The 26807-nt window shown below is 45.0% G+C and overlaps 1 protein-coding gene across 1 annotated transcript in view; it reads right to left on the minus strand.

Annotated features, from left to right (window-relative positions):
* Positions 1–2610: 2610 nt before the first annotated feature.
* The window catches only part of AKAP6 (A-kinase anchoring protein 6), an 83666-nt gene continuing 59469 nt past the window's right edge, over positions 2611–26807 (minus strand). The window contains exons 3-4 of the mRNA XM_075532213.1: positions 11038–14366; positions 2611–5681 (exon numbers count right to left, since the gene is read on the minus strand). Coding sequence (XP_075388328.1) covers positions 11079–14366 — 3288 coding nt within the window. The 3' untranslated portion in view covers positions 2611–5681; positions 11038–11078. The remainder of the gene's footprint in view (positions 5682–11037; positions 14367–26807) is intronic.

Consider the following 26807-nt stretch of genomic DNA (forward strand, 5'->3'; position numbering starts at 1 on the left):
CTCCCCATCGTTCCTGTGCCTGAGCTCACTGTGGCGGCCAAAAGGTTGAAAATCTTGCCTTGTAATGGGCCAGAGGGTAACTGTTACTGCTGCAGCTGTGAGGTGCAGACCCATAGTGACCCTGTTCACAACAGAACTCAACACTGCCCTTCCTCCCGCACCATCCTCCCCATCGTTCCTGTGCCTGAGCTCACTGTGGCGGCCGTGTCAGTCCATCTCATTGAGAGCATTCCACTTCCTTCTCCAGGGACTGGTCTTTCCTGTCAACATGTCCAAAGTAGGTCAGACACAGTGTTGCCATTCTTGCCTCTAAGGAGTGTTCTGGCTGTACCTCTTAGCAGTCCACGGTACTTTCAATATTCTCCTCCAGCACCACAATTCAAACACATCGTTTCTTTGCTCTTCCTTATTCAACGTCCAAGAGAGCAACTAGCTTATGCTTCTTGATCCAATATGGTCTCTGCCACAGCTGTGATTACAGCGATAGCCAGTGTGGCTGTATTTTACTAAGTTTATTCATGGACACTTAACATTGAACTTCATGAATTTTACATATCACAAATTATTCCTGTGTGTCTCAAAAACTTTAAAAAATGTAAAGTTGATTCTTAGCTCACATATAATGAAAAAAAATAGGGCTAGGTTTCATATGTTTGCTGACCCCTGCCTTAGAATTATGAAGCATGAGCTGGAAGGAGACGCTGGAAACATCAAGACAGGAAATGTCAGTGAGTTAGCCATGTTTTATAGCTTCAAGACGGAATGCTGCTGAACACATCTGCCATGTAGAACACGTGACAAATAAATGTATCCTTAGCTAATGTAATCAGGCAATAGCCAGCCCCACGCAGGTTGTGGGCTATTCGTAAAACTCGTCTGAAGTCTTCAGACCTCAATATAATGAAAGGTCAAAAAATGAAATAAAAACATTAGGAAAACACTTCAAGATTAGTCACAAAAAGTAAAAGCAAAGCATCATCTCTGGATTCTGTGGGGTGTGGGGAAAGGATAAAATATACATTTTTAAAAATTCAAAAGTAAAGGCATTTGGGAAAACATGGCTATCAGATAAAACAATTGTGTCGTCATTAAGTTCCTTGGAAGTGATAACAAGATGGTGAATTTCTAGAAAAATGCTTTTCTTTTTAGGTGATATATTGACTTGATGGCCAAGAGTTTAGTTATAGATGAATGTTTTAAAAATTCTTGGTTTTGATGCTGAACTCATGACAATGATAACGAACTTCCATTTAATTTTAAATGGTTCACACTAAATGTGTGTGTGTGTGTGTGTGTGTGTGTAGTGGGGAAGAGAGATGGCAGTAAAAGTAGCAAGTTGTTAATGAACCTTAGTACCTAATATGCATGTGACATTCATTCAACTTTTATACCAAAAAAACCCCAAACTCACTGCCATCCAGTGGATCCTGCTCCTTAACGTCCCGCGAGGCCAGAGGAGAGCTGCCCTGCAGGCTTCTGAGATTGCAGCTCCTTACATGTTACATAGTTACACTATGCAACTCTGGTGCCTCAATTTTTATACAGACCTGAAGTTATTTAAAATAAAAGTTGGAAAAAACATCTACATACAAAAATGTGTTGCAAATGTAGTTGTTTTTGAATTTGAAAGATCAGGTATTCTTTTAAAATTCAAAATACCAATTTCATTTTAAAATGAAAGCAACTGGCCGTGCAAAAAACTACCGATTGTTTAAGTCCATTTTGAAAGTTTCATCTCCTTTGCTCCCGGGAATGGTAGAATGGGCAAAATCTGAGCTTGCTGAACCCAACACAAGAAATTCATCACATACAGGTCCTGAAGAGCTCTGAATGAATTGATATGTAAGATAGGAGGATCTTCAAAAAGCGTGTGGGAAATTCTACTATATGTTAATTTCCTTTCTCCATGAATTTTTGAAATCATCTAATTTATTCCATGACCAGAGTCTGATCATTTTGCCCATTATTTTGCTCATCCGGGTTTTGAAATAATGTAGAGAAACTAGAGAGCAAACAAAACAAATGGAGTCATTATCTAATTTAAAAGTCACGATCACTCATGCACATGAAAGGCATCTTCACCAGAAAAAGCACGCTAACCCCTTGGAGACAAAGCCAAGTTCCAGTTGCGTTTGTACCTCTAGTGGCGAACGCAGTCCCTCCCAAAGGAGCCGCTCCATGCCGGAACACGCTGAAGCACGACATGGACACGTAAACGTGAAAGGGGGCATCCTGTTTCACATCCAGACAGGTTAGGTTTGGATTTGACGTAAGAAAGAGGTTCAAGGTGACTCTGATATTGGACTAGGCCACTGAAGGAAGTCGTGGATTCCTTTTATTTATTCATTTATTTATTGAAATGTACAATAATAGAATAAACATATATCTGGAATATATTTTTAGAGAAAACGCAGCACTTAGATGTTCAGTTTTTTTTTCTACATGTATGATGCTGAAAACAGTGTCTTTAATCTCAAGGATTCTGTCTGTTAACAGTCAGCCGGGTTGAAATAAATCAGAAAACCATGACATCTCAAGGACAGTTGAAGGGACTCAGGACTGAGTCGTGTTCGGGAGCAAACACACACCTGGTCTCAGTCGTCTTTGGGGGTGTCATGCAAAGGAGGATGGAGACACGCTCTGACGCCCCTGGTTGGGTCAGAGCGAGGACCGAGAGGAGAGCAAAAGTTAACGGGCCAGGGGAGGGCGGGAACTATGCAGATTTTAACAACCAAAGAAAACATTTTCTAACAGAGACACGCCCAACGGCTCGCTTCAGCAGACGTGGAACCAAGGTCACTGGGAGTGTGTGGGCAGATGGCCCTGTCAAGGGTGACTGGGAAGGCAGAACTTGCATGGGTGAGAGCTTGGTGCTAGTCCTTTCCTTGTGATCTGAAAAACTGTCGCCTCCTCACAAAGCCTAAAGGACATCCTACAAACTTAGTATTAATATGAAGCAGATAATTACTCACAAAGGAATCCTTCAGATGCTCCGAGGCCTTCCGTGGTCACCCAACAGTTCACATAACTAGAACATCCTGGTTTGGGCCCTTGAAGGTTTCACCAGGACATAGCCTTTGCTCTAACGTTGCTTAAGGGACAGTTAGGTTGTTTCAGAATGCCACGTCCTAGTGATTCACAGTGCTCTTAGGTATTTCTAAGAGTGTAGGATGTTTGTCTTTTTGCTTAAGGGGTGGCAGAAAATTTTTTTCTTCCATTCTGGGCCACTTCTTATATATGCCATTATCATCTTAAACCTGACTCGTTTTCTTCATCTGTCTCCTAACTAGACTTTTATCTCTGCACCTTTACTCCCCTTACACATTCCAACTCCACTCAACTGCCTTTTCAAAATCCTTTTCAACAACACGCCTCCTCAGGAACCTAGAGTGAGCCCTTTGTTCAGGAAAAGGAAAACCTCTTAGAAGGGGCATAAAACCACAAGCAGTCATTAAGACGGCAGAGTTACGGATGAATGTTTTAAAAATCCTTATCTGTGCTCTGATAACAAAATCATAATTTAAAAAAAAAAAAGAAAGACTCTACAAATAAGAAAGAAGACTACAAAGATTCCTCACCACCTAGCATACAAAAGCTTTGAATTCTAAAGGCCCCTTCAGGAAATCCTCACCTCCTACAGCCCTTTTAATCATGATTTCACTAACAGTCTGTTGTCTTTCTGGTCCCTCCATGCTGCTTCCCTGTGCCTCCTCCCTCATGCCATCTCTTCCTCACCTCTAGGACAAGCGCTGCAACCCACTGGGTGTTCACTTCGTCCCCATGCAAATCAGTATCCTGAGGGCGGGGTCTTTTTCCTGCTTGTTCATCAGTGCAGTTCCTAGACCAGTGTCCTGCACATAAAAACAAAAGTGTTTCTGATTGATTTGTTCAATGATTGTCATTCTCATGTCCACAAGCATTCACAAAGATCTTCCCTTTTTTGAATTTTTGTATCACTTACATTGTGTCGGTCTATAGATTATGGCATACCTTCTCCTCAATGCGTCTGTCTCAGTGCCCCACCTGGCACAGGGTTGATTCTCACTCAGAGTGACCCCATGCCTACCAGACTAGAACTGCACTATCCAGGGTTTGCAGTGACCGACTCAGTTTGTAAGCAGATTCCTTATGTGTTTCTGTGAAACAAAGAGCTAGGGGCCAACCATGCTACCTTGCTCAACACTTCAACTCAGTAAATTTGTATTGACCACCTACTGTTTGTCAGGCACTTTAGTAGACACTATGATATGGATAAAATACTGACTGTAAGAAGAGTCCATAAAGACAAAATGGAATATTTCCTGGCTAGTTTCTTTTAGACAAAATAAATATACCTGAAATTTATAGTCTAACCCCAAAGCATAGTCAGATTTCCCATACCTACTTACCATCTTTCTTACAGACTCATTCAAAATAATTATGCAAAATAAATATGACATACAAGCTATCCTGAAGCCCAACATTCAGTCATTGATGATAAGATGAAATTAAAATCTGGTGTAAATTTGAATTGATTTGGGGGAATTGGCATTTAATGATATGCTCTTTCAAGATCTTTATAGTGACCAGAATGACTTTGAAAACGGTGATGCTGTCATGTCCAGTTTCTAGGGTCAGTAAATTTTAAGCCTCTTATGCAACACAAACATTTTGAAAGCCTCTAACGATTATATTTTCCCAGAAACAGATACAACAATTTGGTAAAGAAGACAGGTAAAAGAGATCAGTAGTTTTCCGTTTCCCCCATTAAACTATGTTTATTATGCCAATTTTAATTACCATGCAATCTAATGGATTTAAGGCTTATATTTTCCACATCACTAGACATCACAAACATGAAAGCATTTATACTGTCATTATACATCAATGTTTGCACTTGGTTATACATATATACAGAAATTATTCACACATCTTAACCTTGCTAGTTCCTCCTTTCAAACCAATACAATTTTACTGTGAATGCAGCTTTTTAATAAATGGCATAAGAAATACAGCAAGGCACACTTTTTAAAAAAAACAAAACATTTTTTCTCATTACCACCTCAGGAAGCATAAAAAACAAAACTGTTGTAAATAATCCAATAGTCGAATGTCACGCGTTAGAATATACAACACTAGATAGTTGTTTCTGGAAGTGCTGCATAGATTATTTTTAAATGGAGTAAATAGTATGGTGCTTTAAAAAGTGACTTAATTTTTAAAGCAGGACCAGTGTTTTTTCCCTATGGTGCAATTTAAAAACTAAATAAGTTGGCTTTTTAGGTAAAACCTCTTTCAAATAAACTGGGCTTTCTACTATTTAAAAAAAAAAATCCAAAATAGTGGTCAAGTACTGGTCAGACAGGTGAACTTAATGATCCATCCATTTGATGAACTGCAGAACTTGAAAGAGATCAGCACGGGAAGAGGCAAACAGAAAAGTCTTGCTGGAGAGAGGGTTGGTAGAGGTAGCTTGGGACAGGACTCCAAGGGAGAACAAGCAGCGTTGCTGAACTTCAAAGACGACCACCGAAAGAGGACCAGCGCACACATCCAGATCACAAGGCTCATGTGGACAAACTGCATTCAGAGGGAGACTCCTCTTGGGAGAACTCAATGTAACGAACGGCAGTGATGTGATGACACCAGAGACCAGCCCAGGCTGGGGGACAAGGCCACCCTGAGCTGCAGCCAGGCTGTTTCTACAAGAAACACAAAACGCACAAGAAAAGGTTTCAGAAAGGTTTGCTTCATTTGAAAAATTAAAGCCCCCTGAGAAGCCATTATGACTACTTTTGGGGGACTCTCGAAAGGCATTCATCAGAGTGAAGTTAGCAGTTCATACGATTGTTGAAGATCTTTCAGTATCAATGTGGAAAATATTGATTTTCTTTCAAGAATTTTTTTCCCCAAAGAAAACAAGAAAAACTCGAACTTTCGAGCTTTCCTTTGGATCATAAGTAACCGCTCTTGTGTTTGAACTCATGTTTGAACCAAGACTTCGAACCAGTTCCCCCCAGTTTAGTCATGACCGCCACCTCAGCACACTGGATTGGATCCGAATCTGCAAAATGTGGTGGATGTGAACTGGAACTGGAATGGGAAGAAGTACGGGTTAGCCCCCCTGCCAGAAGCTCACCTCCCTTTTAGAAAACAAAGGAGCGTGCCTGCTGCACGGCAACCGAATCTCCTCAGCAGCAGAGGCAGGAAGAGTGGTGCCCTGCTCAAAGATGGCCGCCGGTTGCGCTACCTAGTGTTCCCTGCCAACAATACAATCTTTTGCCTCAGGTGTCTGAAGGGACTCACTATGCCACTTTCGATTTTTCCAATCCGGGTATTTATTTAGCAGGTAATTTTTTTCCCCATTTGGCTATCATTTCACTTCATTAAAAAAACAAAAAAAAAGATACACCTTGACTAGGATAGATAGCCTCAAATCAGTGTGAAAAGGTGGCTTGATGGCATGTGATGCAGAGAGATAGTAACAACGTTGACTTCATAGCTTGGCAACCCGGCGTCTTAGGGTTATCCTTTCCTTTGGTAACTGTGGGTGTTCTACTGAACAATTCCTGGGCGAAATGTTTCTAACAGTTATCATTGTAAATGCTTCAGTCCCGTGCCTAGAGAGAGCTATTGGGCTTCTAGCTCAAAGACAAATGCATTTTCTTTCAGCTGCAGAGAGTATTGTGAAAGCGAGACTGATTTCATTCGCCTATTATTATCTAAACATCTCAGGGTTTAGATAGGATTTCTTCCAAATCCAATCTGTTCCATATCTAACTAGCGAAAAGCAGCCTGTTGTACGTGAGGTTAGTCCGTGTTGCATGCTTCCATCTCTGGCTCACTCTCAGGTCAAGCACACTGTTACTTGCTGAGTTTACACTGCGTTCTGAAGTCTGAGGTCAGGTTGCTTTACTCTCTTTCTAGAAAGGAATGTTCTCCTCCTTTTTGCCTAGCTCTTTCCTTTTCCATAATCCCGCATCCTGTTGTGTGCCAGGAGAGCTTGCGCACACAGTGGTCTGGCTGGAATGAGTGGAAGCCGCGGGGAGGGAAAGCTGTCCAGAACAGGGGGGAGACAGGCAGGGACAGATGGGGCCAAATTTGACATGGCCAAACAACGCGGGCATTCAAGAAAGACCATGGCACATCGTCCACATGCTGAGGACATGACTCATTTGAAATCTGGCCACTGCCTAGGGAATCCTTAGGTGAGTAAAATCTGGTTTTACGAAATCCTGCTATTTAAGCTCTCTTTGGATAATCAGTTCTTCCAACATGGTCCACTGGGCAGGCCCGACTGGCTGGGGTATAGGTTCTGTGGTATGTGTATATTCAAGGGTTTGACCATGCAAAGCTTTGCTGCTTAGCATGACCGGCCGAGGGACTCAAAAGTGCACACTGATTAAACAGCCGCTCACATCCAGAGCAATCATGATCCCTGCGACTTTAAAGTAACCTTGATATGACGGCACCCGCATTGGTCAGTGATCGTACACAGTTACCAAAGGCAGTTTCTTCAACTGGCTTGGCAAGCCTCGCGCAAACCCACACACTCTGAGTGTCAATCCCACGAACGGAATCAGGATTTGTGAGGTGCTCATGTGAAATGCTTGTTCTGGCAGCGTTTTGAGGTTTGTCAAAAATGGAGCGGATCTTTTCCCAATATACCTGCATACCTCAGCATGCCTAACACAAACTCCTCCGGCCACCAACTGCCCCACTGACAAACCCAAAGAGCAGGAGAGGCAATGGAGCTGACACGTTCCAAAGTAAGACATCAACAACAAGAGAACTCTAGTGAAACAACCCCCAGCCCACCAAAGGCAAGAGCGCCCGCACCGAGTGTATGTGACCAGTTACATTTTTATACCACGGGGGTTTCTTCCAGGCAGCAGCGTAGGGTTGAGGCATTCACCAGGGATCAGGGCTTATGAAGAGGTAAGTGTGCGGTACACGGAGAGATCAGCGCACCGCGCAGCTCTCAGGCAGCCCCGCAGGCACTGCTGCCACACATGATGTGCCTTCCCCGAATTAGGCCCGAGTATCTGAATCTCTCGTTACCTTTCTTTGAATGTGACTTGCTGTAATGGACCTCTCTGCTTTTGCAGAAACGTGACGCGTACAGGAAGCCCCGCCGAGCCCAGCAGTCGGCCTGGGAATCGGTGCCGAGGCAAACTCAGCGAGAGCAGGTTCAAACTTCGCCAACAGCTTCTGTGTGAGCGTGTAAACTTTACTTTGTGTGTGTGTGTGTGCATGCTTTAGTTAGAATGCAATAAACACCTTTTGGAAATATTTTTTATTAGTTTTCGTTGCTGCTGCAGACTGAGTCTGGTGAGTCTAAAATCCCCTGTCTCTGGATGAAATGATAGTGATTGCACCACCGGCGAGTTGCTTTTTTTCTGCAAAATCACAACGAAAAATTGAATGGGGGGAATTTGACTCTGGGTAGCAGAGCACCCCAAGTGATGGTCTTCCAAATGGTTTCAAGAAAGCAGGGCTTTGTCTAGTTTGCTCTTTTGAATCTTGCAGGAAGAGCAATGACGGGGGAAACCTCCTATTTTCTAAATACTCTATCCCTTACCTTTTAACCCCGAAGGCAGAGAAGCACTTTGAGATTCCAGAAAGTGGCCGCTTGGTGGTACTTTGCCCATGCGGGACGATTTATGCCCAGGAACCCTGTGCTACTGACTGGGGCAGAGTTCGGCTTCCAGGTGTTTGGGCCTCCTGGTTCTGAAAGAGCTGCATGGGACTGGTGGGTCTGCTTATTTAAACAGCTGTGGGTTGATAGGAAGTCACTGGGGCTGAGCTGAGCTCAACACCAAGTGAAGTCTGCTTCCTCCCTTTGCCCAACCAAGGGGCAGGCGTCAGAGGAGCTTAAGAAAGTGTTGCCAACCGGCTGGCAGGCTGATATACAGCTCCCCTCTGACCTTGCTGGTGAAAGGGGAGGGTAACACAGGTCCACTGGCACTTTCGCTTCCCCACGCCATCTCAGGATGGAGCTGCTTATCATTCAAACTTCACATCTATGGAAGCCAAGGACGAAAACTCCCGGGGCACCGCAGAGGCAGGACACGAGTGTCCCCACAGCGACCCTCGGCCGAGCCGCTCGTGCAGAGCTTCTGAAGCTCCGGATCTCAGTGGGGCTGGAGGCTTGAGGGTCACAGTCACGTGCTGTCCTGCTCAGAGTAGTGTTTCTGTTGAGCCTTTATCCCCTTTCAGAAAACGTCAGCCAGGCTCTCCCAGGCCTTCTGCAGAGGTTGGCAGGGCCCACCGCACAATCCGTCCTAACAGAACTTGTTTGGAAGCAGCTAATGGAAGTGCAGCTACTCGCCCTTAATGGTCAGTTTTCCTGCATACTGATGGAGAATGTGATTATAGGGTGGACACATTGCACAGAAAACACATTTCTCTCATTCCTACTTTTGTTCCCACTTGCAGTAAATAGAGTCTGAAACATATAAAATTAGTTGAGCTACATTAGCAAGTGGGATGCTTTTCCTCAGTTTTGCATACCGAGTTTATTTTTAGGGTATAGATATGGTATAGATTCCCCCCTCGCTCCCCATTTCTAGCAGCTCCGCACAGAATCACACATTTTAATGAGCTGAGGGCACAGGTGTTGCAGGGAAAAAAAATAATGATGTTTGCCATTCATCTTTCAAATTAAATAATGTGTTTTTAAATAGTAACTTTTTTCATAATACATTATGGGAACAACATTTATCTGTCACATTTTAAGAGATGTATTTGTAATAAATGTAAATTACTTTTAGAAAATCAGTAATTAGGCTCATCAAAAAATAAACAATCTGCCACAAAAAAGATAATCTTTAGCATAGTTAAGTATAATAACTGTTATTTGAATAAGTTAACAAATTAGGGTAGATTGCGTCTGTAATTCATTTCCTATAGCACGAGTTAGGGTTATGGCATTAAGCTTCTGGGTGTGGGGGGGATAGTGGGGGTGGTGGCTTGGAGCTGTCATCAGGCACCTCATACTTGGATTAAATACAACTCCCACCTCTGAAAGCGCGAATTTTCACCTTTAAACCTGATTGGGAAAGCACATTTCTCACTGGGGTTTCGAAATGAGGATAACGGAACCTTCGTGTCCTTCCTGCAGATACATCATCATCTCAGAATTATCAATCAATAGCTGTCTTATTAAATATGAAGAGGGGAACGACTTTCTTGGGGGAAAATGGATGGAAATATGCCTGTCACCGTCAGGCCAAATTCAGAAATTCTGTTTTTATCAAAATGCCATTAAGTTGTCATGTATTTTCTCTGCATTTGCTTTCTGTGCCTGCTCTCAATGTGTGTGTGGATAAATAAGAGCCTCTTCGGCAACATCCACTTTCCCCTCCTGGAGACTCCTCGGACTTGACCATGATTAGAGGCCATGACAGGCCCAGCCTTCCACCGAGGGAGGCAGTGGTGATGATAGTTAATTTAGACAGAAGCATAAAGGCAGGCCCAAATCGGAAGAAGCCGCCTTTGACCCAATCACGGTGCATCGCCAGGCACTGAAGGGAGAAAGCAGCTTCCTGTACAGGAAACTGAAGTGTGAAGCATCGTGACCATACTTGGGCTGTGATCAGAAGGTATAATTGCAACTTAAGTAATCTAAAAAAAAAATTTAGGCTACCTCAAGGGAAGAATTAAGAGCCTCTTCTGCAACATCCACTGAGGCCCTATATTGTTCAGATATACCTCAAGTTTTATATGGAGCAAACCTTCTTGCCAGAATGATGTCACAAAAATGACATCACGGAACTGCCAAGTGTGACGGTTTCTTTGTCCTCCTTGCTTCCCAGTTACTTGCGTGCTGCCGAGTGCGTCTGCACCCCACCGACGCCTTATTCAGATAAATGTCTGCCAGTGTCACCTCGTGTCCTCTGTGCTCCTCGCGTGGTTCTGTTGTCCGGAGTTCATATTAAACACACACACACACAATTTATATGCAAATAACTGATAGAAAATGGCTTTAAGTGATGCAATCTCTAGCTTGCATCGTTACCTTTCATTGTAGGTTGTGAAAAACACCGTTTTACGCACCTTTCGATGTGATGCTTTCCATGCTTGGAGAGGGTTCCATTCTACCTAGGCATATTTCTGCGTGGCTCCTCGGGAAGGTTTAGAAGAGCTTCTTCACAGGCTAAGGTTTGGGGACTGGGAGGCCTGGCAGCCTTTTGCTCTGGCTGCTTTGCCGTCGGAGAAAGGCCTGCCGTCCCAGGCGTGGCTGAAGCACTGCGTCCTGCCGTGCCAGAGTCACCTGGGTCTCCTGGACTCGCCTTGGTGCTGCCCGGCCCTGAGCGGGCAGTGAGCTCTGAGAGGACTTCACAGGCACTGGAAGTTTGGGAAGGACCATCCCCTTCCTTTCCCACACTGGTTCCTTTCTGCGGTGGAGGTCTTGAAAGAGCAGTGGCTTGCAGGGACCCTGCAGTGTCACCGGGGACCGCAGGTCCAGTTAGAGGGGTCGTGGGAACACCGGGCTCCTCTCCATCAGGGTCATCCTCAACACAAGCCTCAAAGAAGCATTCGATGTCTTCCTTGTCGTCCACCCCAGAGTCGGCGGCATCGGGGGGCAATGGAGTGATGCTCTTTTCGTCTACGTAGTTGGTGAGCTCCCCACAGTCACTGTCATGAGAGGAGAGGGATAAATAAGAATAAAAGTCCCCCTTTCTTAGCTGGATGGGCCGGTGCGAATGTTCCAATACCTTCTCCTTGATCTGAGCGAAGGACGTAGGAGCAGCCGCCTCGTTTTCAGGCTGAGATTTACTTTTTAGGGCTGTGGAAGCCATGTCAATGATTTCCTTCACAAAGTGGTGCACTGAGCACTCTGCAGCATCTTTTTGATGGGAAGCCTCTGGCTCGCAGCTGCAACAGGCAGTGTTGCCGCAGAGAGGAGCACCGCCCTCTGTTTCACTCCCTTCCAGGCCGCGGCGGCAACTGGCAGCGTGTCCACCCACAGGTGATGGGTCAGCAGATGACGACGTCAGGACCTCTGCGGCCTCTCTGTCGGTAACCCTGGCTTCCGAAGGGAGTGCTGGGCTCCACTTCTCAGGGGAGAGGGAAGTGACACTGTGCTGGTCACAGGGGCGACATTTCTTGGGATGACGCTTAACATTGTGAGGAACACGTTCCCTCCCAGCAGCGTTCGACTCATCTGAGCGTCCTAAATCCGCCTTACACGGGCAAAGCTCGCCTTCGGCCCGCTGCCCAGCTGAACCAAGACCTGCGGACTCCTTTGCAACGCCGCCCGCTTTGTCCACCTGCCTCCCTGGAACGCTCTCAAAGTTGCCGTTCTCCATGTCAGCCATATGTGGATCTTTAGTAACTTGGAAGCTATTTTTCTGATTTTCTGCCTTTGTCCCTGTCTCGTCGGTGTGGGGTACATTGCTGTCATTCCCGTTATTCTCAGAGAGACATTTGAGAGAGTCGTTCAGAAGGGCTTCGATGCTCAGGGTGTCCGGGGGGTTGGTCAGTTCACTGCTGCTCACGTCTTCGGTGCTCCTTATCTCATCACCGGGCGCGCACCGTCTCTTCTCTCTGGCTAAGGAAAGCTTCGGTCGAATCCACGTCTGCAGCTCGTTCTTGATGTAATCCAGCCCCGACATCAAGCTGCAGTCTTCATAAATCTCGTCATCGGTGGCGAGGCTGGAGTCCTCCTCGTCGTCCTTGCCGCACACTTCTTCTTCTGTCAAGGTCAGGGTGGAGCTGGAGAGGAGGTCGCTGTCGTCTTCGTCGTCGGTGCACGCCGAGGTGCAGGAGACGTTCACGATCATGCTGACATTGACATCGCTTTCATCGGCCACCGAACGGGGCAGGCGCTTCCTGAAGGATGCGTTCGATTCCGGGACCTTGCTCTTGTGCAGCACAATGTCCTCTGAGCAAAGCGAGAGCTCATCGCTGCTGCTGAGTTCTGTGAGAGAGGCTGCGGAGTCTTCATTGATGGAAGACGCCATGTCCAAGGACAGCTGGCCAGGGAAGGGCGCCTTTTGGGAACTGCTCTGGAGAGTGGTGTCGGAAACACTCCGCTTTATCTTTTGCTCCGAGGGGCTCTGGATATTCTCCAGCCGATTCAGGAGATCTAATGTTCTTTTGCTCAGCTCACCAACGGAGCCGCTGCTGGCACTGAGGTCCCCCGAGCTGTGACAGCTGAAAAGATCTTCATTGCTTTTATAGGATGTCAACCAACTTTCTAAAGAAGTGCTACGCTGCAGGCTGTCGCTGACATTTTTAAAGATGCCCAGTCCAAATAAATCCCCGCTGGGAGAAAGCGACTCGATGGATGCGCTGTGAGGTACCAGGGGGAACTGCCTGGCATTCTGCATGCTGGGAAAGGCCTTATCCCCATCGCCACTTTTGTGTGAACTGTGATCCATTTCCTGGGATGCACTTGCCAAAAGCCTCTCGTGGGGCAGTGCAGCTGGCTGCAACTCTGCAGCCTGAGGTTTGTATTTGGAGGATTTCTTATCAAAATAAAAGCCATGAAGGAGAGGCTCATCCACGTGTGCTTTTTCACTTTGTGACGGTTTCATTATCATTGGCAATTTGAGTTTCGAGCCTTGGAGGTACGAGTAATCATAAAACGTCAACACATCATGCTTCCCTTGTAATTCTTCACCCAGACAGTCAGGGGGACGCTTGCTCACACTGCTGAAATCTCCAACTTTTCCACTGACACAACCCACTGGGGAAAGGGATGGCTGAACGTGTTCGCCCTCATCTTGATGTTTGGGCTTTACCACGTCCACGGCCTCTCCTGTGTGGGAGTCCAGAGGCTCTGCGTCAGGGGGACTTGGGGACCCATCGGCTGTGTGGCGCAAGCACATGTCAGAGTTGGTGGTGGTTTCAGTGTCTCCCTCGCTGACGATTCCGCTCTCGCTGCCTGAATTCTGACTCATGTCCCCTTCGTGGCACGGGCAGGGCTTTGCCAGACTGGCCCCCCCTAGAAGATCTGGCAGAGATTTGGTCGATGAAAATGAAGAATCTTTACTGAGACTCTTCGTTAAAGCCACAGGCTGTGTCACACTGGTGAGCTTCGGGCGGCTGTTCAGAAATGGCATGTGGCTGTCCTCAGAGAGCTCCACGTTGTGGAGGCTGTACACCTGGTAGATGTGTGGGCTGGAGGGGGCAGTAATGCTTGATGCATAGTGAGGTCCCCCAAGATCACCAGCCTCCTCTTCATAGCCAGGGTCTTCACCCCCTGTCTCGTCAAGGTCCAAGGTGGGCCTGCCAGCTGGGTGCTCTTGATCAAGATCAGTTGACTCTTCATTTAAACTGATTAATTTATGACTTATGTCAGTTTCATCCCATTCTAGGGCATCCTCAGTTGTCCCATTTAAATCCATCAAGCCAGGATCAATCACATTCAGAGTCTCCTGCATAGGAGGGAAAAAAGAGAAGAGGGCGAATTAAGGCACACAAGCATGAAAATTGCATCCATTTAAAATCTTTTGGAAGAGTCAGAAAGTAAAAGTGCCCCAATCATGGATTTGAAAGAGCAGAATTATGAACTCTATTCTTCTGTGGAGTAACACCCCAAAGTTGTTGGAACATGCTTTTCTATCAATAGTAATTTGTCAGTGAGGGCAAAGCATAGATTAAACTTGAACCTTACTGCAATTGAACTGTAATTTATGGAATGAGCCATTTCCTATCGATTCCTCTACATTTTTAATCTTAGGTTGGGTAAAGCTGAAACTGTCATGCAAATGAAGGCAGTGGGGGCTACGGTCTGTGACATCTCTTAAAGCACATTTCCCCTGACTCTGTTTTAGGTCCAAAGACATAATGGAATACTATCTGTAGACACACCTGGAAAACTCCCTTGCCACCTCTATTTTGGGGACCTCCGCTTTAAGTGGTGTGTGCCTGGGGTCTTGTAGCCATCCTGTGGAGCCACTCAGGGACCAGATCTCTCAACACCTAAGCCCTTCCTTTGCCTTCCCTCGCAGAGCTCTGTCTCTTCAACCCTGTACCGGATCAGACCCAGGATGAGGAGGCTGGTTCTTGGTTTCCTCCTCTTGTATCAGCCGTCTTCCTGGGCTTTGAGTCCTAGGACCAGCAGCCCCAGGGAATCCCTTCCTCCCCACTCCCTCAGTCCTTCTCTTCCCCTGTCTCTTTGTGACACATGATTCTTGACACTGGCTAACTCTGGGGGGAACAATTTCAATTTTGTCATGATTTCTTATTGGTAGGATCGCCACCCCCCCGACACACACACCCCTATTCTCAGATTAGTAACTTCCTGAAGATTATTTCTGATCACCAAGGGTAAAATAATCAAGATTCCTTTACACTTCCCTCTGTCTGCCTCGCTAGGGCTCCCTAACCAGTCATGGGATTTCGTCGCTGACTCCACTCCGGTAGATCTTGCCAGCCCATGGGACGGCGTAGCTCCTAGCAGCTGTCTGATTCCTTCACCATTCTCACATGCCTATCCACTTGTCTGGAATCATGCTAGAGACAAGAGAACTAATACACGCTGGCCAGTCCAAAAGAATGGCTGTCCGGGTTCCAGTGTATAAGGCATGAGCTATTCTAAAGGAAACGTGTTTGAACATCTCTGTCATAAGTGGGTGGCTGCAGACAAGCTCTCTCAGCAATGCTTGTCCCAGGTTCATTGGGATGGCTTTTAAAAAAGTCCAATGAAAACAGTGGTTTCCTAGGGGGTCTGCTGGGCCAGTTATGGTCAAGGTAGAGGTCAGCACAAAGGACTGTGTGATTGTCATTGGTTTGTTTTTATTCCAAAGGGCTCAGCTTGATAGGGTTTTTTTTGAGGACACAGAAACATTACAGGGCATACTATACAGAAGTTTTAAAGAAAATGGAAAATGACATTGATGAGAAAGATGCCAACCAAATGGTGCCGGGGAATTCCCATCGCTACCATGCACCCGTTCATTCTTCAAGGGCGGCACGGGTTTTCCTATGAGATTTCTCTGGGAAACCGTCCCACACCTACCCTACAGCCCCGACCTTGCCTCTTCAGATTTCTTTATGTTGCAAAACCTCAAGGAAAATCGGAAGGGAACATAACCCGAGTCTCTCTACATGCCCACGCTGCTGTTTTAATGTTGTATCAATTGAAGAGTGCAGAATTATTTGAAGAAGGGGTGGAGAGATGGAAACACAGCCTTCAGAAATGATAGATCTAGATAGAGGATATGCTGAAAACAATAGTTTCATTTTTTTATATTTTTGTTTTGAAAAGGTGCCTATGATTTTTGTGGCAATACTTTTGTACTTGCCCTTGTATATGTAGCCACGCCTCACTGCCTGCTGGGGTTACTTTTTAAATAGCAGGTCAGAATGTGAAAATGGAGGATTTTTTTCTTCTGTCTTCATTTGTCACACACACACCTTTATACATGTGTACACACATGTTAATATATAATGCACACACATATATGTACATACACATATACACATAGTTATTTACATAGAACATATGACCATCGAAAAAATAACAGCTCAGATTTACTGATGTGCCTGCTCGTGACTGTGACAAGTCTCGTATAGATTATTGCTCTTCCGAGAAGGGTGCTTCAAGGAGACGAAGCTGGAGAAAGCTTGGCAGTCCGACTGGAAAGCTCAAGGTTTGAAGACGTGCCCTTAGTCCCCTGCTCAGTCCAAGTTTCCCTTGCAGAGCTTCCTCGAGGACCTCATGCCCTGCAAGCTCTGCATACAAGGTTCTGAAGTTTGCTTCCTCTCCACACCTGGAGAGGGCTGAGGCTCAGGGCTTCTTGCACAGGCGTGGGGAGCATGCCTGTGTGTTCAGACCCCCCTGAGGCGGAGGCTCTTGGCCCAGCCCAGTTCGCTTTGGGGTGTCAGAAGACACAGGTTTCTTTCAAAACCTCTCCCCGGGCCTCCTCCTCCCTTCCCACCACACAGCAACTTGGAGCCACAGGGTGTCCAACTCATGCAAGCTGGGAGCCCAGAACAGGCATCCGCCGGTTGGTGCTGCCTGTGTCTCCCTGTGGGGCCACAGAGCAGGCCAGTCCACCTTGACAGCTGGAGGGGACACAGGCACAAGACAATGTCACCCAGCTTCCTAACGGCCACCCTGAGATTCTCCCCAAGGAATGGGCGGCTCCAGTCCTTGCCAACACACCTGCTCAAAATAACTAGACTTTTCCTCTATGACTATTGCCACAAAAGCAAAATGTCAGGTAATGATGTCATCAATGCACGAGGAGTAGGTGGATTGTAGACCTTGACAGGCCCACCTACGAGAGAGAAAAGCACATGCTTGATTGAGGCTGTACTAGAGCAGGGTGGCCAGTGGGAGAGCCGAGCTCCGGAATGCACAGAATCACTGTCGTCCTGACAGACTGTGCTACAGATCAGTTGTATGACCTGGGAAAGTGCTCCGCCTTTCTGATCCCCAGTGTTCGCCTCTGCAAAAGGGGAACAGTACGATCTACCAGAAAGATCACTCGGACGAGGAAGTGATCAATGCCGGTAAAATGGTGAGGAGGCACTCACGATGGGGCTGCCAGAATTCCTGCCCTTGAGAGGCTTTGGCAAGTCACAGAGTTCCCCGCTTACCCACCATTCTCTCCTCCTTCTCCTCATTCCTTCCAATGTGCTCTCAAACCACAAGGGAGCTCATGACACAGTACAGAGATCGGTGCCACCCAGAGTAACAGGTCAGCATATTTCCTTTAAAAGCGGCACTTATTTAAACAGACCCACTGAGGACAGAGGCCAGGAGGCTTTATTCCTGAGCAGCGGAGTTGCCACTAGCGCGGAGGGAGCTTCACCTGAAGCGCATTAGCAGAACGCTCCTCAGAAGGTCCTCAATCCTCTCCGAAACTACTACTACTTGAAAGATCCCACACAAATACAGGAAGTATAAAATACCCATCAGCACTTTATTCCACTGGATATGTAAGAGATTATCTTTAGATTTTAAAGGAGTCCAGTTACAAAGTCAACATTAATTAGGGGCATTTCAGTTTTTTCTAACAGAACGCTCTCCTCTGCCACCGCTACGGCAGTTAATCTAGCACACTGGCAATCTGTGCACAAGCTCCGGGACGGGATACACTGACTGTGATGAATTTTTATTAGAAGTTCTGTTGATTCTTTGCTTGCTGATAAAGGAAGTACTAATGACCGGATAGTGTGGCTAATGAATGTTAAAATCCTCAGCTGTAAGAACAATCAATCAGTCTAATCAAATAGTATATTAATTTCAAGTACTGTCTTGGCTGACACTGTACTCTGAGAGTGCTAATAAATAATTGAATCCGTTTCTCACTGGAGCTCTCTTGGAAACTCTCTGGGTGGCTTTAACTTTTAGGAAAACAGATTTTCCAAGAGGGTCCCAAACCTGGGGAGCTCACACCCAGACAAGGGATTTGGGCCATCTGCTGGGAGGTGGACAGTTCAGTGCAAACAATGGAGGCGACTCAGACTGGCTTTCCGAGCCACAGCCCATTTCTGACCCAAAGCTGCCTTGAGGACTTACAAACTCAAGCCTAAGAAAGTGTGAAAACACCCAGGGTGAATGGGGGCGGGTGATATGCAGTGGAGATCCAATGTCCATCTGTAGATAACTGGGCATCACCTCACAGAGGGGTCACAGGGAAGAGATGAGCCAGTCAGGGTGCGGTACACACCAATGAAACACACAACTTTCCTCTAGTTCTTTGGTGCTTCCTCCCCCCACTATCATGACCTCAATTCTACCTTATGAATCAGATTAGACCAGAACATGCACACTGCTACAGGTAAGAGCCTGCAACACAGGGAATCCAGGATAGATAAACCCCTCAGGGCCAACAAGGAGAGTAGAGATACCAGGAGGATTAGGGGAGCGTGGGGGGAGAAAGGGGGAGTTGATCACAAGGATCAATATACAATCCCCTCCCAGGGGAACAAATATTGGAAGAGTGGGTGAGGGGTGACGGAGGATGATGTAAGATATGGAAATAATAATCTATAACGTATCGAGGGTTCATGAGGGAGGGTGAGTAGGGGAGGGAGGGGGAAGAAATGGGGAGCGATATTGGGGGATCAAGCGGGAAGAGAATGCTTTGAAAATGATGATGGCGGCATATGTGCAAATGTGCTTGACACACTGGAGGAATGTATGGATTGTGATAAAAGTATATTTTAAAGTATTTTTAAAAAAACAACCAAACTTTGCAGCACCTAAAAGAATAAAACAGTTGGAGTCAACAATTTCCAGGGTAAAAGATTAAACTTCTGAAGGTAAGATTCTTTTTCCTTTCTTAATTCGCCCCACCAATCTTTACTCCCATAAAGACTTCCAGGCTCATCACCACTGGGGCAGTTCTCCCCTGTCCTAGAGTGTCACTCCAAGTTGGAATTGACTCAATTACAATGAGTTTAGATGGTCTGGGGGGAGCTACATCTGTGACATTTATTCTGAAGTGATTTCTGAAGTTTCTTTGCAAGCCAACTCCAGAGAAAATCTGAAAGGACCCATTAGAACATCACCAATTGAGACTTTTGAGTGTTACACCCACAAGCAATGCCACGGACCCAGGGCTCACTGGCTTCTTTCCTGATGCAAATTAAACCCTGTCAGTACTTTCAAGAAAATCTTCATTTCCTCAAGAGACAGGCTCACCTCATAACACATACCCTAGGGGCAAGAAAGTGAAGTGTTTCCAAGTGGAATAATATAAAGACATTTATATAGACTTAAAAATTGACTTAAAAAAGAAAGATGTGCCCACACAGTATTGTAGCAGAAGGAAAAGTGATTTTCTCTGAAGTTCTCTCTGTGTTGATGGCTTAACATTGTCAATATCCTACAGACGAACCAATCCATCACTGGTGTTTGATAAAGGAAAAGTCCTTCCTTGTTGTAGGTGTAAAATTTAATTCAGTTTTGTACGGAACTGTATCAGTAATGAGTACAAAATCAAAAGGAAGCCATTCACCTTAACTGAAAAAGATCCTCCCAGCCACTGGCTCTGCCAGCCCTCTGCCTGTGTTTTCCTTTCTCCCTCGCCCCTGGTTCTCCCCCTCCATCCCTTCTCTCTTTCTGTTTTTTCTTCTCTTTCTTTTGGTTCCCCGCCCTCCTGCCACCAAGCGGGATTGTAGGATACTTTGAAAAAACACACACGTGTCCTTGTTCTTAATCAATCAGAAATCACAATGGATTTATATGGAATCGTTGGATATTTGATTGAAACCAAACTCTGGTGAGTATAAATGAGGTTCCAACAGACTTTTCAATTCCAGAGATAAATCTATGTTTAATTAAGTTAGGCAAAGACCTGTAATTCATAACCTTGCTTCACAAGTATTGAATCTTAGCTTAAGGCGATGACACTATATAGATAATCATACATAATATAAATCTATTGAAGAAATAGATCAAAAGGTATAGAAGGTCATCTGTCAGCGAAGCATTGGACTGCTAACCACAAGGTCAGTGGTTCAAACCCACTAGCTTCTCTGTAGTACAAAGATGAAACTATCTGTTCCCATAAAGATTTACAGCCCCACAAACTCGATATAGGGTCACTGGAAGTTGACGCTTACTCAGTGGCACTGTAGTGGATTATATTCTATACTGTGTTCTCCTGAGTCTATTTTGACTTACATGCCTATGCATGCATGTGTGTATACATGTGTATGTACACACATACACACACACTTTACACTATGTGTGTGTGTGCGTGAGTGTGTATGATCTGCCACTAGCTGCAGGCCCAATGCTACTGTGAGGGCCACTTCTCCCTCACGCAGTGGGATCCCATGATAAGTACTTTGTCTGGCTTATCCCTGGTGTCAGTTGGAGTGTTAAGCAATGCTTAAACACTTGACTGCTAACCAAAAGGCTGGTGGTTCGAATCTGCTAGTAGCTCCATGGGAAGGCAGCCTTGGTGCTCTGCTCCAGAAGGGTTATCATCTAAGAATGTGTTTGCAGTAGTTCTACTCCGTTCTATAGGGTCATTATACATCGGAATGAAGTCAAAGGCATACAGCAGTATGTTTATTACATTTTACTTTTATTCTTTGAAGCACATTATTTATATTAATACAAAATATGGAAGCAGAACACAATTGGGCAATGATGATAATGATGAAAGAATCACGATTAAAATTGCAGGAAGCCAAAGTATCCAAATGAACTTCTTCCTGTACTTTCAGGACTTGAATTGGCTTCGGTTTCTATGACTGCATTTCTAGGATTTTATTCAAATTTTAACTTAAATTGTGGGTGTTTATAAAATGAGAAACCCATTAGCAACTCAAGAAGAGAGCTAAGGAGTAGAGATAAAGGGGCTCGATATTCCACGAAATAACAATCAAATAGAGATCTGGTATTGTTGCTTCTAGAGTCTTAAACTTCATGTTTAAAGTTAGATCTTTTAAAAATACTTTCCCAGAAGCACTTCAGAATTTAGATCGAACTGAATGTTACAGACAAGCTTCTGGAGCTTAGAATGGTCAAAGCATTAGAAGGCCTTGAAATTTATGTTTCTTCAGCTTATGCTAGACCAAGAGCTAACTGTGCAACCATCATGCAAAGATCTAGGAAGAGAGAACCGCCTACAGAAAAGTAAAACACTGGAGCTGATGCCAAGGGCTCAAGTAGAAAGAAACTGTTTTGAAAAGGATGATGGCAACATTGGTACAAATGTGCTTGACACAATGGATGGATGGATTGTCATGAGAAATGGAAAGAGCCCCCAATCAAATGATTGAAAAAGAAAAGTGAAATACTTTGCCCTATAGAGAAAGGCAGAATGCACAGGGTAATGCATAAGAAAGAGAAAAGAAGATATACATCAAGGTAGAGAATCCATTTAAAATAAGAGAAATGGAAAGTTCATGCATTTGCTTTTGTTTTTTTAATGTAATACCTCCAAACTAAAACTGAAGTGTTTGAGTGTTAGATGTGGTGGGGAAGCTGAACTACGAATATGGCATGGCTTGTTAAATCTTTGCAACTCCCACCAAGACGGGGGGTGGGGGGAGGAGAGGGGGGGAGAAGGAGCATGCAAATAGGGTATGTGACACTCTACTGTGGCGATTGGTCAGTTTTGCCATCCCACTGGGTATACAGTGAGTCATCTCAGAAGAATGAATGAAGAATCTCATGATCACCCAAAAGAGAAAAGCCAGGCGCAGGGTGACTCCAACATCTCTGCGTGGAGAAGGTGAGCTGGTAGCAGACAGGGCAGCATGAAGGATCCAGACAGAGCAGAAGAGGGGGGTTTACCGCTCCACAAGATGAGTGAGGCTGGGGGCTGTCTGCCGAGAACAGTGCCCTTTGGGCATTTATCAGCACTAAAGGAGCTTTGTAACACTCGCCGGAGGAGGGCAAAGGCCAACAAGCTTGCCAGTGTGGCTCAGTAGAGGTACTCCTGAACTGGAAAGCTGTATTCTTAACATTTCTGATCCTGACTTGTAACCTGTTAACTTTCCTAATAAACCCCACCACCGTGAGTTCTATGCAGCTACTGCGATGGGTTATGAGACCCAGCAGAGAAGTTGATTGCTGTGGGAAGGATTGTTGGTATCCGAATAAGGTAACAAAGGGTGGAGGGTGGGAACACATTTGACCTCTGCCTCACCTGCTTGGTCTTGGACTGGTGATTCTGTGCCTTCTCCCTTGTGAAGTCAGGGGAGATCAGGCATGGGACCCATGCCATTCTTGCTGATGCATAATTATTTTCTGAAGTTAGACTTAAGTAGCAAATTTATAGAAACAAGGTAGCATCCATGACACCAAACAGCTAATCCTCCGAAAATGCACGTCTGATTTTATGAGAACTTGGATTTTGTAAATACTGAGTGTCTTGATAAATAGAAAATGAATCCAGAATTATAAAGAAAACACACGCACATATATGAGAGAAACAGAAGGACAAACAAAACTATTCATTGCTTCTTTTGGAATTTAGGGCAGCAGCTCAAAGGGAACTGGGTTTGGAAGCTGAATCCCTTCTCACAACTGGTGGATTCTGGACATATGATTCAACTTCTCTCTGTTTTAGTGCCATCATTTAGATATGTGGGATAATCATAGTATATTGTGCCGACTTCACAGGTTACTATGAGCTCTGAATGAGAGACTACATGTAAAGTTCTAGGGGGGACCTGGGACACCGGAGTGCAATGATTGGCAGTTACAGCTCCTGGTGCTTAGCGGCATATCATGCATCTAGATGTCACAGTGTTTGCATTAAGACTGGTGGTTGGAGGAAGATGTTCTTGTAGGACAACCACGTAGATAGAAGTCAATGTCTTCAACGCTAATCAGGGCTCTTCCTCCCACTGGCCTGCAAATGGGGCACTGGCTTGCATTATGTGCTATGGGGGATTTATTCCCTCAGGTATAACCAAACGAGAAACAGACACCTGCCCAGTTCTCAGCAAAGCCCCTACCTAGCTCAAGGGCTTTCTATTTCCTGAAAATAATCTTTTTTTAAAAAAAGGCAGATCCATTGTCTGTGAAATTCTATCACAACTGACACATTAGAGCAATCCAGTCCTCCTTGCTATCTACTAGATTGACAATCAGGTTACAGCAACTGTCTCAACTCAGGAAATGCTTTGAAAGTCTACCCCACATTAATGATCAAAAACTGTTCTAGTGAATGCACTGTGTTTAGGAACGAAGCTGATCAGAAATGCAGAATAGACAAGCAAAATCCAAAGTCATCTCACTAAAAGGAATGCTGACAAGGGCATATTGCCTGGTCTGAGTATACAGATATTCCTGAAATAATTAAAAAATAATACATTGATTAAATAAGATTTTAAAAATAGGAAAATCTGCCTTTGTTCTCAACAGGGACCAGGGGAAGTCAATGTGGAGAAATGAGACTTCTCCCAGATATAAACTCTATGAGGCAGGGGTTTGCCTGCTTCCCACGACATCTCAGCACCTGGAAGAGGGTAGGTTCCAAAACAATACATACGGAATGAACTGAAGGAGCAAGGCCTTGCCCACCGGACTGCAAAATGTTGACGGGCTCTGCGCAAGAGTGCTGGATGGAATGGGAGGAAAATGGGGACTGGAACTCACTATCATAAAGAGGCATGGCTGTTGGTCTGGTACACGGGTGGGACACCCAGGACGACGGCCCTTTATCACCCTTCAAGTCTGAATTGAACACACCCACATGTTAGAATAATCAACCACTGTAGATCACAAGGGCAGTAGGCACTCCAGGACGGGGCGCTGGGAGAGAAGGGGGGATGGAGATAGGAAGCACAGAGAAGAAAGCGAGGTATGGCTGGCCCACGGAAGAGGCCGCGCTCAAACAAAACGTCTACACATTGAATGTGAAATGGACCATGTGCTCTGTGAGCGTCACACGCACAACAAGTAAAGGGTGAAAGCTCAGAGCAAAGAAACCGCTATGGGAACCACTGACGGCAACGAAAATCACAACGTTGCTGTAGTCGGTGTAGACAGGACCGCGATCCGACGGCTCATTGCAAGACAGTAATAAGGACAACATGAAGGAGCCTGGGTACCAAAGTATGTTATGTGTTGGACTGCTAACCGTGAGGTTAACGGTTCAAAGCCACCAGCCACTGGGCATATGAAATATGAGGCTTTCTCTAGTCCTATGAAATGTACAGTCTCAGAACCCCACAGGAACTGTTCTGCTTTGTCCTGTAGGGTTGCTATGAGTCAGAATCAACTCAATGGCAATGAGTTTGTTTTTGAGTTTGAACAGGAGTTCGTGAGAAGGTTCAAAAAGTAAATTAGTATAGTTTTAGCTTTGTAGGTATAATGTATGTAAGGTGGGCTTAGAAAAAGTGTTTTTATTGTTATAAGTAAGGAACTCCTTACAAATGGTCCGATGGGTAACATCATGATAAACAGAGAAAATATGGAAGCTGACAAGGAATTTTGTCTTGCTTGGATCCACAATCGATGCTCATAAAAGCAGCAGTCAAAAAATCAAAGGACACGCCACACTGGGTTAAGTCTGCGCACTAGAGCTCATTCGAGTATTGAAAAGTGGGGTGCTAACTTTGGGGACTGAGGTGTGCCTGACGCAGCCAGGGTATTTTTTTCCATCCACTCATGTGCATGGACAGTGAACAAAGACTGAAGAAGAAATAATGCATGTGGATTGTGGGGCTGGTGAAGAAGATCGAAATGTATCACAGACTGTCCAGAAAACAAAAAAGTCTGTCTTGGAAGAAGGATGGCCAGACTGCTCTACAGTCGCAAGGGCGGCCAGACTTAGGCTGACATCATGGACAGCTTGTTGAGAGAGACCAGCCCCTGGGAGAAGGTCATTGTGCTTGGTAGAGGGGCAGGGAAACAGGCAGGCCCTACATTAAGTGGATCAACGTTGTGGCCGCAACAGTGAGTTCAAGCTCTGAAACCACTGTGAGGTTGGCACAGGAGCGGGCAGTGCTTCATTCATTCTGTTGTGAGGTTGGCACAGGAGCGGGCGGTGCTTCATTCTGTTGTGAGGTTGGCACAGGAGCGGGCAGTGCTTCATTCACTCTGTTGTGAGGTTGGCACAGGAGCGGGCAGTGCTTCATTCCATTGTGGGAAGGGATGCTATGCGTCACAACCAATTCAACGGTCACTAGCCACCCCAACAACATGCGGGTATTTTTATATAAAACAAAACAAATCTCTGCTGGAATACTATACAAAAATTGTATCGACAATACTTTTGGTGTCATTTTCTCTGGCAGTATTACACAATCTGGTCCCCACCTCCCTAAGAGACTGTACTGCCACAGGCTCGGTTCCCCACCGCTCTGGTCTTCAAGCACCAGTTCAGAAGAGCAGACTTAGAGAAATCGTGGAGACCCCAGAACAAATAGGAAACATATCAATTGTTCTAACACCGTGACCTTTAAACTCAGACATATTAGCACATCCTGAGTCTGTATCCATTGAAAACAAACACACAAAAATTCTAGCTATTTGCTTTGGATTTGACTTGTTTGTGAAGACTAGATTGCCAAGGACTTTAATCTCCTATAAACAGAGAGGTCCGGAGGCTACAGAAAGGAATTACAGGGAAGAAAAGGAGGATAAACAAAACAGAAGCATTTTTCCTTCTCTTTCTTCCTAATGCTTTAGCTTCTCTGCAGGGTCTGCCTGAAGTTGTATTATTTCGATTAAGAAGCAATATGTTATGTCAATAAATCTACAAAATTTAGATGTGGTCATAATTTATAAAGAATTCCTAGATGCAGAAGCCTTAGTGTTAGGTGATGACAAATGAGTGTCTTGTATTAACGTAGGTTTTTCTTACACAAATTAATTCTTGCAAAAATCATGATTTGTCTTTCTTAAGAAATCACTACAAGGAAAAATGCTCATTGTTCCCCCTCCAATGTACGGCTAGAAATAACCAGAAAAAAATATCTGCTTTCATTGGCAACTAACTTTTAATTTTGTTTCATAAAAATGTTGTTTTACATGTGAACAGGATTTTTTAATACTAAGAATAGATTAAACAGAAAAAATGGTTCATTTTTCTTTTCTAGGTTGTTAAAAAAGTTTTAAAATATTAGGAGTTTCTTAAACAGAAAGAATTTATTTGTGGGACCTTTCCAGTCTGAATGGAAACACAAACGAGGAAACTCAAAAGAAAAATCACCTCAGTGAAGCTGTAAACAGCCCAACAACAAAGAGACGGTGGCGGTTCCGGCACTCAATCACAAGGCACATCTATTTGGATGAGGACAGACCCACATGCCAGGTCTCATAAACATTTTCCCCCTAATGAGAATATCTGCCTCTCCTTTTTTGGGGGGGTGGGGGGGAATTGTTCTAGTTGTATTTGTCTTTTGACTGTCAGGGACTGACACAACATTTGAGTTTTAAGCTCCGA

The sequence above is a fragment of the Tenrec ecaudatus genome, chromosome 14, assembly GCF_050624435.1.
Source record: "Tenrec ecaudatus isolate mTenEca1 chromosome 14, mTenEca1.hap1, whole genome shotgun sequence".
In the NCBI taxonomy this organism is placed as follows: Eukaryota; Metazoa; Chordata; class Mammalia; order Afrosoricida; family Tenrecidae; genus Tenrec; species Tenrec ecaudatus.